Below are 14,651 nucleotides of genomic sequence, written 5' to 3'. Positions count from 1 at the left end.
TCCACCACTTCGGTGCAGGACAGTAAAAAGTCTGGACGCTCGTCTTCCGTGGATATTAAAGGATGGCGGGTCGAACCGAGCCGTACTTGAAGCTGGAAGGGCCCTTGGTACAGATCAGCTTTTGACCATCGCCATCAATTACGGAGGGGCTGGCTGGTCCAGTCTTGGCTTTGTAGACCAGAGTCAGGGGTCTGAATCTGATGAGGGCAACAGTTACAGGAAGCCAGTGAAGAGAGAACGCAGCAGTGGAGGAGCTGAACACGTTGAAGAAGACCGGTTTGGGTTTGGGTTATTTCTCCAGCATAAGGGCAGAGTGTGATTCAGGACGGGACTGTACGAACACAAAGGGAGTGGTCAGAGCGGTCATTAAGAGCTCTAGAGCAGAGGATATGGGTGCCAATTGTTGTGCACCGGAGTTTCAGTTTTCAGTGCTGTTAAGCCGAGCTGAATTGAGACGCACCGCAGTCAGAAAGTGAAGCCAAAAAACATGAATCTGCTCCAGAGAAACATCTGCAAATGAACAGCGTAAAAACACACACTTTATTACTCTGTGAAAGATCTGCACAGCTCATCAGACCTGAACACCTCTTCTGTTCATCAAACAGGAACTTTTACAAAAATAAGTGCAGAACCTTCCTTTAGAGGAATCCACACATTAACAGTGTCCAACAGTGTCCGTAACAGCCATAGGCTTTTCTGTACTTCCAGGCCGGGTTCTGAGAGGATCAGCAGACATGGAGGATGCCGAGGTGAATAAGGCCCAAGCAGGAATTTGAAATTCTGTAAGTTTCATCAGCCTGTATGCCATCAGAAGAGGACCATACCTGACACACACTCACACTCACGCACTCACACATTCAGAGTCGTCCTAGCATTTGTGGCGTCACACCAGCAGCAGCTTTAGTGTACTGTGGTTCTGTCTGAATTGAGGTCAGTCTGCAGATCCACCCATCCAGGAAAGTCCAGGTGGGATAAACACTCAGCCAGGCCGTCGTCCTCCTCAGCTGAAGAAATAGGTGGACTCCTTCACCCTCTGCAGATCAAAATCACCTGCAAAATTAGACAGACAGAAGGGAGAGAGAGCGGGAGAGAACGAGAGTGTGAGTGAGTTTGTGAGTGGAGAGAGAGAGAAGAGCAGGTAATTCACCACATAACCATCTAGTTCACAAAGAGCCCCCCTCAAACATCAAACGCCCACACATACAGATTCCAGCCCCTCACCATTAGAACAGGCTCAATCCCTCCACACCCCTAACTCTTATTCTTCCATTTTCATTTGTTTTTTAAAAACTCTTTGTTTAAAACTGCATAAATTAACAAACTTGAAGAAGCCGAGAACTGCTCTGCACCAGATCTTCACTACATGCAGTATTTGACATGAACACGAGCACTGAACCAAAACATGCAATACCCTCTCAGTAGCCACCCACACAACAGCCCTCCTCAACTAGTGGATCAAGCAGTGTCACGTGTCTGTTTGTACGTACAATCCTCCACTGGAGATCTCCCATTCCCATTCGCCAGCTATCTTTTGGGGAGGAGTCATTTTGTTTCCTGCTAGTCCACTAGAGTCCGAAAGTTCAAGACCTTTGTGCAAACAAAGTGCAGTGACGGCTTATTAAGGCCACTGAAGTTTCCAAGAATCTGGGTTTCCAGTAAAAGGAGCTTGCACCAATTTCCTCCTAGTTCTTCTGTCCCACTCTAACCATCAACTCTGGAAAAACACCCAATTCACTCCGATAGTCCTCCACAGGTGTTACTCCCAAGAAGTCAGGAACTAAGGCTGACAGGTCACACCTCAAATGGTCTAACACCTGGAAAGCCAGGTGTACTGACCTGATGCCCATTAGCTTTACGGAGTGACACCAGTGATGTTCCCATTCCAGACTATTCCAACCAAAAAAGAAAGAAGAAACCAGTAACTACTAATCTCATCAAAATCTGACCAGTTTAATCACTGTATCACATGATCAACACCAGCATCAGGACGTTCCACACTGACCTTGGTGGCGCACGCGCACACACACACACACACACACACACACACACACACACACACACTGAAAGGTCTAGATTGAAAGCATGGCAGGGCTGTGGTGTTCCTGTTACATAAGCAGATTAACTATTTAGCGTAATTGTCGAGACGTACAGCAGTTTGGCGTCTGATGGGATGAAGCTCTGCAGAAACATTGCCCTAAAACTGATGAGCTGTCAATCAAACAGTAGAGCCAGGAGATGAGCTGCCAATCACAGGCAGGGCAAATGCCACTCACCTGTCTTCGGAACCTTTGCCAGCAGCTGCTTCATCCTGCTCAACTCCAGAAACCTCTTGTTCTTGGTCTCGTCCCTGGAAGCAGATAAAGCAGAGATAATTGTGCAGTCAGTGTAGAGCAGACCTGCCAGTGGGCTTCACATCCAATTAACCAGGAAGAGGGTAGAGGTTCACATCCTCAATCCCCCGAGTCTCTCTCCCTCTCTGTCTTTCTTTCTCTCACTCTCACCATCACTCATTCTCCTCAGAGAGGTCTGTGAGGAGACCAAACCAGCTCCCTTTAGTTTCCAATTAGTCAGAAAATCTCCATAAGGGCTGTATGAAAAATCACACTGCAATTATTACTTGCCTTGCAAAATACACAGCATGGCACTCTGGGTGCTGTAGTGAGAAAACAGTGATGGAGGAAAATGCTACAAAACCATGAATCCAAACCAACAACCACAGACTTACAACAGCATTACAAAACAGCATTAATGACATAATACTCTCATAAACCCAAATTAAAAAACACTAAACCAACATGTTTACATCAACAACTGCCCCTGGTGGTCAGCACTGCTAATGGTAAAGTTAATGGCCGCTAATAGCAGAAACTCAGAATATTCAGAGTTTCAGTCAATTTTATTAAACTTGCAGTGGTGAAAAGACTGACCGACAAACAGACCAGCAAAAAGACCTTCTTGACATTGGCTGTTAAAGCACAATTTGAGTGTGTGTGTATGTGAGAGAGTGTATTCTGAAACCTACACTGGATTTGGGCAGTACTTCTGCAGGAGGAACTTGGACAGGTCCTGCAGGATTGGCTGACTGTGCAGAGACACAAACTGCTCACGACAAACCTGAGGAGAAAGAGGAGCCAGAGCTGAGAAGCTTGGATCAATCAGAACACACACACACACACACACACACACACACACACACATATATACACACACACATATACACACACACACACACAGCTGACTCCCGTAAAAGGTGTGTGAGAGATCTCTTATTGACCGAGACAGAAAGTGACCGAGAACAACGGGGGATCTGCAGAAAATGGTAACTAGAAGCTCTGGTACTCTGTTTGATGGAACACAGCAATGACTGCCAGCAGGAACAACTTACTGGGATCAGCTGTTACAAAGCATATGGTGCAGTTGCCACAGTACGCAGTGAGGTTCAGGAGGCTGGACATGCAGAATTGCTGAGAGCGACCAGAAGGACCCCCAACATGGGGCAAGGCAGAAGAAAAACGTACCTTATTCATGGTGTCTACTGTGAGAGCATGGGTCCAGTAGCAGTCATGAACAGACACGAACGTCAGACCGGCACTAAAAACACAGACAGACAGACAGTCAGACAGACAGACAGACGGACTTCTGACAACCACAGAATGTGCTGTTGATAAAATTACTGATGTGCTGTTAATTGTTAGAAGAGCACAGGTTTGGGTGCTGTGATCTTCTCTGTGAGCTCCAGACACTGTATGGTTGTGTTCAGTTCCACCAGCAGCTCCTGATTCACTGTAATGAAGGCCTAGGCTAGATAAACTAGCTGTTTGCGATGATGTAGAATATTAAATATAGAGACAGCAGGATGCTTTCATCACATCTGCCTGTTTATGTTTCTGCTAAACCCAATCTTATTGACTGTAGGAATGATGGATCGTCCCTCAGCGCAGTAAAGGAAATGTACAGTAAACAATATCATTTCTGGTTCAGCGGTGGAGTTAAGAAACTCAGAAAGCAGTCTGCTAGCAGAGGCCTGCAGCATCGTTTCTACAAGAAAAACAGAAGAAGACCGTCACCTGTAGCAGTACAGCGCAGTTAACATCATGTGAGTGGAGTCCAGAGAGTGGATGAAGTTTGGAGGGAAGGCGTTCTTCTGCTTTACAGTGTCTGGTCTCCTACAATAGATCCATAAATAATAATAAAATATATACACAGATACACAATCACATACTAATGACATCAGATCACCTGTACCACCAGCGCAGGTAGCTCAGGCAGGCCTAAAGATCAGTCAGGATTGATACACAAATGTACACATAGCTCAAAGACTAATGTAGCCGCTTTGCATTATTTCGTACTGCTTTTAGCTGAAGCATTTATCTTTTTCAGTCTCACAGTAGAGCTGCTTCTGTCCCCTCTCCATCTGCAGTCCAGCCTGGGGGGGACTCAGTGTGTTCAAGACCACTATTCTTGGTTTAGTGATTCTTCTGTGGGTGTGAAGATCTGGGAGAGGGAGGCAGCAGGACGTGCTCCTCATATTCTCCTCAGGGGCACTTTAATGACCACTCAATGGTGGATCTAATACCGTGGCTCCACTCTGCACACAGAGGCCACAAAAACCAAGACCAAGACAAGACTGTGTTTAACAGGCCTGAAAACAGCACAGCTCAAACACTGAACTGGACTTAAAACTGAAACCAATTAGCTGAGCGAATCAGCTACATTTAGATCCATGCGTTCTGGTGAAAGGATGTCCATTCTGGTGTTTGTGTGTGTAAGAGAGAGAGAGCGAGAGCTGTCCTTTCCACTGAACTCATCCGATTGTGTGTTTTCACTTCAGTCACTGCCTCATCTGAGAGTGCTCATCAGTGTGAATCTGGGTTAAGAGGAAAAATTGCTTATTATTTTGTTTGGGGAACTTTTCCACTTCTAAATAGCTCCTGTAAAGGACTCTCTATCTGTTCTTTCGTTAATGTGATTTCAGTCTAGGCCGTCTGGGCGATGGCTGCTATGTGCCCAAGGCAGCGACTGACGGGTCTTAAGTGTTTTTTTAATCAAGACTGCAGACTCTGGGGCAGAAGGGCAGGTCACTAGGTTAGAAAGTTAGAATGCCACAAATGTTCTAAGTAAAAGCAGAGCCTCGACATCAGGAAACAACAACAACAACAACAACAACTCTGAACTGAACATGGTCCAGTCCTGAGGTGTATTATCGATAACCTACAGTAAAAACAACACAAATTGTGATGCTATTGGAGTAAAGAAAGTAACATCTGGGATCTTGGTTTTGTGCGTCAAAAAAACAAAAAAATGCTAAACTTAATCTTTTATGACTCTTATTCCCAGATAAATGAGTGTTAATGCGAGTCGTTGTCCATCCCGGGTGGTCTTCTATTGGGTAAATGACATGCATGATATTCAACAGTGACATTTCAGCATAAAATGCCATCCTCCCTGGCTGAAGGCCTGAGTGCCTCTTCAATTTTCACTGCAGGCTCTCAATGTGTGATGATGAACAAAGTTTGGACATCTAAAATGACCCCCCCCACACACACACACCAAAAAAAAAAATAATAATCAGGAAAAGGCACTTACTCGTGAACATCGTGGTTGATCTGGACAGCCACAAGTTGCATGTTGCTCTTTAGCTACAGAAAAACACAAGAAGGGCAAAAAAGAACAAGTCAGGAATTAAAGAGGAGCTGAAACAACAACTCTTCTTTTCTTTAACCTTAAAAAGGCTGTTCTTTTTCCACACTATTTAAATGCAGCAATTTGTACACATTAACAAATTAACAGGAAGGGGTTAAATGTGAACACAAGCTGGAGCAAAAACTGATGTGATGATCATGCACAGGACGAAGAAGTACCAGGACGGCCTGTTATGAACAGAATCGGAGAAAGTTTTGCTTCCTTTTTTTTTTCCAGAGATTGGAGTTTTGCTTTTGCTGACTGGGATTTGGAAGCCGATGGGTTAAATGAGTCTCTGCGGTCACTTTAAAATTGATAAACTAAACAGTGAACTTTATTAACCAGATACATTGGAGCTGGGGAATAATAGAGGAACAGAGGACTGCTGAACAGGCCGACCAAGAATATTTGAATAGGTCGGGTATGGGCTATTTTAATCCAAATCCAGTTCTGAATCTTTATTTTAACCATGGTGTTCAGAGCGCCATCTGGTGTCCTCAAGGCACCAGTAACATTTTCTCAAGCCGGCTGCAGCAGCAGTGCGGACAGTCTCAGAAGGTAAATAAAGGAGTTTCTCTGTTTTTAATCCAGCACATTCAGAACCAAGTGGAGGCTAACGCTAATGCTAACACACAAACACACACTCTCTCACTATAGAAACCCCAATCACACACAGCACATTTACCCCTATAAACCAGTGTTTACACACCAGTAAACCAACAACCACAGAAACCAGTCCAGAGTGTGTACCACTACACACACACAAAGTGATTGAACTGCAGTGTTGAAAAAGAGCTGATTGGGAGGAGAGTCAGACTGGATTATAAGATATTAAATATTATAAAACATGATTTTAGGAAAAGTCTCAACTAAACTAAATCAGTCAGTCCAGAATGTCTGATTATTGGGTTCAGTACAATCCCTTTATTTTAGTATTAGTTTCTATAATCAGCAGCTCGCCTGATCTAAACTGTTGGGCTGGATTATTTATACACACACAAAGATCAGATCAGGTTGGACCGGTATCGGCTGATACTCAGCATTAAGCTGTTATTGTGGTTAATGGAGAGTCTATAGCTGGCACTGGAGGGGAAGATTTGCCTTTCTTTACACACTTCCTGTGTCCTTCTATAAAAGGAGATGCGATTCCCCCCGGGGGCTCTTCTCTAAACCCAGGGCTCCAGGGTGCACTCAAGGGTGTCCTGCACTGTGGGAACATCACACTCACATTCTTAAAGGGATGAGATCACAGAAACCGACTCCCTTTTCTAAAAGAACAGTTTAATGTATGTAAAGTATTTCATTATTATATTATTACAGTTCATTCACATTACAATAACATGATCAGGACTGCTGTTACTGCAGACAGTCTAGCAGACATTGTTCTGTTTTAGGCTGACAGGAAGCAAACAATCTTCCGAAAGCCGCTCAATCTTTCAGGATTTTAATTTAGAACGGTTCCACACATTTCACCCAGATTTACCTACAGAATGAGGCACGATCCGAACAATCTGAGACTATTTACATACATCACTCTTCAAAGGTGCATTTAAAGCTGATTTATTTCTAAAAGGAAAAAGTTGGAAAAGGGTCAGAACATAACATATTTGGAACATAAGCCAAACAGAACACTGGATCAAATGTCTGATGCTGCAAAACCAGGACTTCATCTAAAACCAGTCTATTAAAGGAGTCTTCACGCTGGATCAGGATAAGTCAGAAACTCAGGACTAAGTGAGGAGACTAAGACGAGCTCTGCTGTCACCCTGGCAGAATGCCTATCTGAAGTCTGATAAGCTCCAGTTTGGACAGCAGTCTAAGCTTCTTCTGTTCCTCATGAGATACATATAACCCAGACACCACAGTATCTCCTAATGTTTCACAGCCTGACCTGCACCCCCTACAACCAGCTTCAGCTTCAACAAAACAACCGAAAGGAACGGGTGTTCTCCAAGCCAGCCCTTCCCGGTGGGCCTTCCAGCTGATGAACACCCTGGAGGTGCAGCTTTATATAACATTATGTTTTCCCTACAGACTGGAACTCCAACCTCTTCTACATTTTTTAAACAAAAAAAGATTGAAATTGAATGAAAGAATTCTATGTGTCTTATTTTCACAGTGTATTGTGCAATTTATCATGCTGTAATTTTGTGTTTAATGTTAAACATCAAGTTTAAAACATTTTGTAAACTTGTTTACATTTAATAAAAAAAAAATTGTTAGAATTTTTGGTTCGGCCAATTTACCCACCCATTTGTAGCTCCCCTTAGCACGGCATTAATGCTGTAATTCTCCTTTTGAAGTGACGCTATTATAGATCTAACCTTTAACCCTTTAGCACTCACTAACTCCACACAAACACCAGACCGGCCATTTGCCCCAAAAATCTACCAAGCTGCCATGTCCTTAATTGATTGCTGCTGTCACAGCCTCAGGAGATTAGGTACACTGTCTAATTACTCAGTGCCCCCCAGAGAGATGCACCAAACAACTCCTGACCTTCTCATTGGCTTATTCCTCTGGGTGGGTCCTTGAAACTTCCACCGCATTCACCAGAGCAGCCCGCACAACAACTGAGGCATCTGCTACACAGTCTACACAATGAGGAGCCACAAGCAGCACTGAGCCTAAAACACACCCAACAGTGATGGGACTGTTAAAGTGCCTTGTTTTAATCTGACCGAGACTTCCCCAAACAATCAGCACGATGGACAGGTCAAAGAGGAACAGCTTGTTGCCGACGGTCTCATATTCTTTATTTCCTCTGATTTTTCAGTTCCTTTAAAACGTTTTAAACACTTTCCTTCATTTTGTTTTTATCCCTTAAGACTGATCTATATGAAACGACCTGAGAGCGACTGCCCTTTACTGAACCACAGTCGAGAGGAAAATGCTGTACTTCATTAATGTTTGAAACGTGGCCAATATTACACCAGGACAATTCAGATGCTCCAACAGCGCAGAAAACCCTTTTGAGTGCACCCTGGAGCCCTGGCGTTACAGAACAGCTCCCGAGGGGAATCACATCTTTTTTTCAGAGGGTCATAGGAATTGTTTGGGCTCGGAAACACATGGATACTTCACGTGAAAAATAAAACAATCCTGTAAAATATGTTTTATCCCTTCGTGCTTCATTTGAGTTTATTTCACTCAGAAAAACAAAAACAAAAAACAAAAGCTAATAAACATGACCCCCAAATGATTAGTGATATACAATCACATTAGCTGCACTTACTGATGTATAGCCATAGCCTGAAACCCCCACTGTGCAATGCCTCCACCAACAGGGATACAAGAGCCCACTGATTAAACACTGGTAACACCACCCCGGCTTAATCTGTTTATTTACTGTACTGATATGAAGGTCTTATCCTCCCATCTTCCCCATCATCTAATTAATGCTGCATTTCCTATGGAAAAAACATCCAAGGATGGATGGGAGGAGAGAGAAGAAATGCAACGGCGGTGACCTCTGCTCAATCACCAGCCCCGCTCATGTATTTTAATGATCGAATCTTAAAGCAGGCCTGCTGTTTATGCCGAGTAATTCACTCTCAACAGCATCTACATCCATCTGAGGACCCTCCATCCATCTGAGTCTGCCACAACCCCATCAGTGTGTAGTAAAGGACAGCACTGTAAACAAGAGCCCAACCAATAAAATCAGCTAGTGACAAAGTCTGAATTCATGTCAATAAATGGTCAATAATGTATTTCTTTAAAATGTTGTTATGAGGAAACGGGGCATCAACCAACTGAGTACCACAGTTTAATCATGTTACAGAGGCCAGCAAATGTAGCATCATGACTAGGGATGCACCGATCCGATATCGCGTGTCCAACATCGCGTGTTGGACATCGCGTGTCCAACACGAGAAGGCAACACACTGGACAAGTGCTACACCTGTATCAAGAATGCCTATCGCGCGGTCACGCGCGCAGCTGTCGGGCTCTCCGATCACAGCCTCGTTCACCTCATTCCAACCTACCGGCAGAAACTCAAAACCAACAAGCCGGTCATCACAACAGTGAAGAGGTGGACCAGTGGAGACATTGAGAAGCTGCAGGGCTGCTTCGAATCCACAGACTGGGCTGTGTTTGAGGAGGCGACAGACGGACTGGACGAATACACAGACACTGTGACGTCATACATCAGTTTCTGTGAAGACAGCTGTATCTCAACTAAATCACAGGTGAGATACAGTAACAACAAACCCTGGTTTACTGCTGAACTCAAACAGCTTCGGAGGGAAAAGGAGGAAGGGTTCAGGAGTGGAGATAGAACTGTCTTTAAGGAGGCCAAATACAGACTGGAGAAAGGGATTAGAGCTGCGAAGAGCAAGTACTCAGAGCAGCTGAACAGACACATCACTGCTAACGACCCATCTTCAGCCTGGAAAGGCCTACAGCTTCTCACTGGTCACAAGGTGAGAAAGACCCCCCTCCTCCTGAACGACCGACACCTCACCAACGACCTGAATGAGTTCTACTGCAGATTTGAACTCACAAAAGACAATCAGACCGTCTACCACCCATCACCCCCCTCCACCTCCACCCCCACACTGGCCCTCTCACCTCTGCCTCCTGCTCATCTCTGCATCAACCGGCAGGATGTTCACAGGCTCTTCAGCAGACAGAAGGTGAGGAAAGCCCCCGGGCCCGACTCAGTCTCTCCATCCACCCTAAAACACTGCTGTGACCAACTAGCTCCAGTGTTTACAGACATTTTTAACAGATCACTGGAACTCTGCTCTGTTCCAGCCTGCTTCAAAACCTCCACCATCATTCCAGTTCCCAAGAAATCCACCATCACCGGACTGAATGACTACAGGCCTGTCGCCCTGACCTCTGTAGTCATGAAGGTCTTTGAACGCCTGATCCTAGCCCACCTGAAGTCCATCACAGATCCCCTGCTGGACCCCCTGCAGTTTGCGTACCGAGCAAACAGGTCTGTCGATGATGTGGTCAACCTGACCCTGCACTTTATCCTGCAACATCTCGACAGCCATGGAAACTATGCTAGGGTTTTGTTTGTGGACTTTAGCTCGGCCTTTAACACTGTTGTGCCGCAGCTTCTTCAGGCCAAGCTCTCCCAGCTGTCAGTGCCAGACTCCATGTGTCGGTGGATCGTGGATTTTCTGACAGACAGGAGACAGCAGGTGCGGCTGGGGAAGCACACTTCAGACCTCCGGACACTCAGCAACAACCACCTGCTGCTAAACACAGAAAAGACTGTAGAGATGGTGGTGGACTTCCGACGCAATCCACCCACCCTTCCCCCCCTCCACATCAACAACACTGCAGTATCAATGGTGGAGTCACTCAAGTTCCTGGGCACCACCATTTCCAGAGACTTGAAATGGGAGAAAAACACCATCTCCATCATCAAGAAAGCTCAACAACGAATGTTCTTCTTGAGACAGCTCAAGAAATTCAACCTGCCACAGACCCCGATGATCCAGTTCTACACAGCGATCATCGAGTCCATTCTCACAGCCTCCATAACTATCTGGTTTGGTTCCTCCACCTCACAAGAAAGAACCAAACTCCAGCGCATCATCAGGACAGCAGAGAGGATCATAGGATGTAACCTGCCATCACTTCAGCAGATCTACTCCAGCAGGATGAGGAAGCGGGCTGGCAAGATTACATCTGACCCCTCACATCCTGGACACCTCCTCTTCCAGACACTCCCCTCGGGTAGAAGACTGCGGTCCATCAAAACCAGCACAACACGTCATGCTAACAGCTTCTTCCCCAGAGCTGTAGCGCTCCTCAATCACAGTGGTCACCTCCCACTGTAAACCTCTAAACTTACAACTGATCTGTACCAAACCGGACTGAACAGTTATTTGCACTCTGCCTATTTTGCACTATGACTATTTGCACACCTGTACAGATGTTCTTTTCTTTTCTGTAAATACATCTTTCAGCTCTTTATTACCTTTATTACCTTTAGTACTTTCTACTTTTTTTAATTTATCCCCTACCCTATTTATTGTTTAGTGTAATTTTCCTTTAGTTTAAGACTGTGTTCTGTGTTTCTTTGTTACTTGTCATACGTGTTGCTCTCACCAAGACAAATTCCTTGTATGGGTAACATACTTGGTGAAATAAAGAGATTCTGATTCTGATTCTGATTCTGATATCAGGCTCGGATATCAGTCACGATATTAACAAAATTTGCTGTATCGGGTTTCGGATAATTAGGCCGATCCATGGAACCGATCCTTTCACTTTAATTTATTGGTGTGAGACTGCAATAATGTGAAAATAAATAAATGACAAATGGCAATTTAGTACATTTATATCTATGTGTTAATTTGCTATATTATATAAAGTACTGAAGAGACACGATACCTATACGCTATACAAAGTACAAGACATTCTGAACACGCCTGAACATGAAATCAAGGTTTTCACGTTTTAACGCTTATTTTGTTCAAAAAACTGCAGACCAGCGAATCTGAGTCACACTGTAATCACTGCAGCTCCTCCACAAACCATCTCCACAAACAGCAAACAGGTCACGCGGGCCAAGTGCTGGACCACCCGATCATTTTCAGTCCAAAACCGGAACCCGGCAGCTGTCGTGTCTATGCCTGGCAACATCAGCAGGCAGCGAAGAGCAGTCAGGCAGACAGGTTGCCAGATGCTCTCTGCAGGATCCCCCCACACACTACAGGCCACTACTGTGATGTTACCATCATGCCGCTAACTCTGCTAATGCTATCTGACAGCAGTGCAGAACAGCACGCATGAAGACTCCTGCTTCTTCCTTTGCTCACAGCTGGCAAAGGCCGAGGCTATGGGCAGGACGGGGGCAGGACTGGGGCAGGGCAGACGAATACAGAGTGTGCTGGTGTTTAAACTCCAGACTGAAAGGCTGTGAGGGGCCATTTTTCTCTTACTGCTATCTTACAGTAGATCCTACAGAACCTACACTGCCCCTCTCCTTCAGTCCACAACTGACTCTGACCTCCACTCCTATCAGTCTCTTCTCTCCAGGTTTACCCCACACCTTTAGACACGGCCCTCCTGCTCCCTCTTTTTTTGTCCTGCTTCTCTCCTCTTTCATTTCCAAACTATTGCTCCAAATCTCCTTCCTTTCATCTCTTTTATCATAAACAGCTCTTTGTTGTCAGGTCAGGTACCATCCACCTTCAAGTCTGCCAGAGTTGTCCCTATCCTAAAGAAACCAACTCTGGACAGCCTGGACATCGGCAACTACAGACCCATTTCTCTTCAAAGCAGCACACTCTACTGAAACTGCTCTCATTGCAGTTACAGAGAAGCTCTCATCTCAAACTGTCCTCAACAACTTGGATAAGCGGCAAGACTTATGTCAGGGACTGTAATATTTCTGCTCTTTCCTGCCTCCACTGACTTGTACTGATGCATAAAATAAACTCTTCAGTGCGATGCTGGCCGATGCGTCAGAGCCGGAGACACAGTGCATTTGCTGACTGACAACATTGCATCAGCTGCAGTTCGGAAAAAGAGGCAGTATTAAAGTATTAAATACAATAATAATAAAAAAAATAATAATTTATGGAGCGTTTTTAAATTCTCCGTAAAAAATGTTATAACATTTTTTTTTTATTCTATCACTGCTTCAGGTCTTGTGTGGCTTCCGTTGTGAATAATCAACTCTAATAATTCACTGTATTATTTTCTACAACCACATTTTAATGAACCATCTAGTTTGTCAAGTTCCTACAGAGACAGATGTGGGCCCATCTGATGGGGTAAATATTTTTAAAGGGCAGATCTCACATGCAAACAAAAGATAGCAATCAATAACCAATAGGACTGTGGTGAGACGCAGTAGACGATGCTTTTGTGAGACCAGAACTTACCACTTGATTCCTGGATCGGTGGTAGGGCTGGACGACAGGCAGTCCCAGCGGAGTCACCCACGCCACTGCGCTGCCGGACTTAGCGATTAGCCTGGCACTCTCTGTGAGCCAGTCCTGCAAACACATGTGCAAACACATTAGCTGAGTAGCTCATTAGTTTCCTACTTCAACAAGAAAGCAGTAGTTCAGGATTTCTACATCTGTGCCTGGGGAACATGACAAACAGGTGGCTAGCTGTTGCTGAGGCTCTGTGTTGGTAAATCTGCTGATTTGGAGCAACAGTGCCACCATTCCCGCTGTGCCAGAACCAGTTTCACTCCCCAAAGGCTTTCCTCCTGAGCGCTAATCTAGGAGATAAATATCTCCATTCTTCTGCATAAGCAGTGTAGGCCCTGCATCGGCCCATCTGTCAAGACTCCCCCTTCCCTCCCCTGCCCCACTTCGCCTGCCTTTACTGCTGCACCAGTGTGTAGGAGATTAGAGGCAAGATGGAGGACCTTTCACATTCCTCAATTTGTCTTCTACCTCTTTCCCTCCCAGTTATTTGGGCCTGACCCATTTAGGCTGATAGGCTTGTGTGTGTGCGTGTGGGGAGGGGGTTACTATCCGAGTACGACCTGGGTTTCTCCCACAGGAGTAAAGTGGGGCCCTAAAACAACGTTATCCACTCTCACTTTATTGCCTGCCATTCTCTGAGCTTCAGGCACAGGTGAAGCTAGAACAGTTCTGATACTTTGGAAGCTTTGCAAGCCCTGCAAATGATGGGGGGGTTGTGGTCTTTCAGCCCTCTTATCCTTCTCTTAATCCCAACATGGCCCACAGTAACTGGAACTAGTTCATTTAGCTCATATTGAAGAGCTGAAGTATTTTCAGGTTGTGTTTACCTGGATTTCTCTGGTGCCTGTAAACATCTCCTTCAAGCTACTGAAGACTTGATGAACCAGGTAGTGAGAGGCGTCCCAGACATGTTCCTGAGGTTAGAAAACAGCAGTGTTACAACCACAAAAAACAGGCCTGGTCCTGTTGTTGCTGATAAAGGGACAGTTTGTATGATTTACACGACTGATCACACATTATTTTCTACAACCACATTTTAATGAACCATCTAGT

The 14,651-nt window shown here is 45.0% G+C and overlaps 1 protein-coding gene across 1 annotated transcript in view; it reads right to left on the bottom strand.

Annotated features, from left to right (window-relative positions):
- Positions 1 to 521: 521 nt before the first annotated feature.
- Positions 522 to 14,651, bottom strand: part of polrmt (polymerase (RNA) mitochondrial (DNA directed)) — a 30,336-nt gene continuing 16,206 nt past the window's right edge. The window contains exons 14-21 of the mRNA XM_072660915.1: positions 14,426 to 14,512; positions 13,542 to 13,655; positions 5,587 to 5,639; positions 4,068 to 4,166; positions 3,519 to 3,591; positions 3,023 to 3,114; positions 2,274 to 2,347; positions 522 to 1,050 (exon numbers count right to left, since the gene is read on the bottom strand). Of these exons, the coding sequence (XP_072517016.1) occupies positions 1,001 to 1,050; positions 2,274 to 2,347; positions 3,023 to 3,114; positions 3,519 to 3,591; positions 4,068 to 4,166; positions 5,587 to 5,639; positions 13,542 to 13,655; positions 14,426 to 14,512 (642 nt within the window). The 3' untranslated portion in view covers positions 522 to 1,000. The remainder of the gene's footprint in view (positions 1,051 to 2,273; positions 2,348 to 3,022; positions 3,115 to 3,518; positions 3,592 to 4,067; positions 4,167 to 5,586; positions 5,640 to 13,541; positions 13,656 to 14,425; positions 14,513 to 14,651) is intronic.

This window comes from Salminus brasiliensis, chromosome 17, assembly GCF_030463535.1.
Source record: "Salminus brasiliensis chromosome 17, fSalBra1.hap2, whole genome shotgun sequence".
NCBI lineage: Eukaryota > Metazoa > Chordata > Actinopteri > Characiformes > Bryconidae > Salminus > Salminus brasiliensis.
This window is presented reverse-complemented; position numbering and strand designations above follow the sequence as displayed.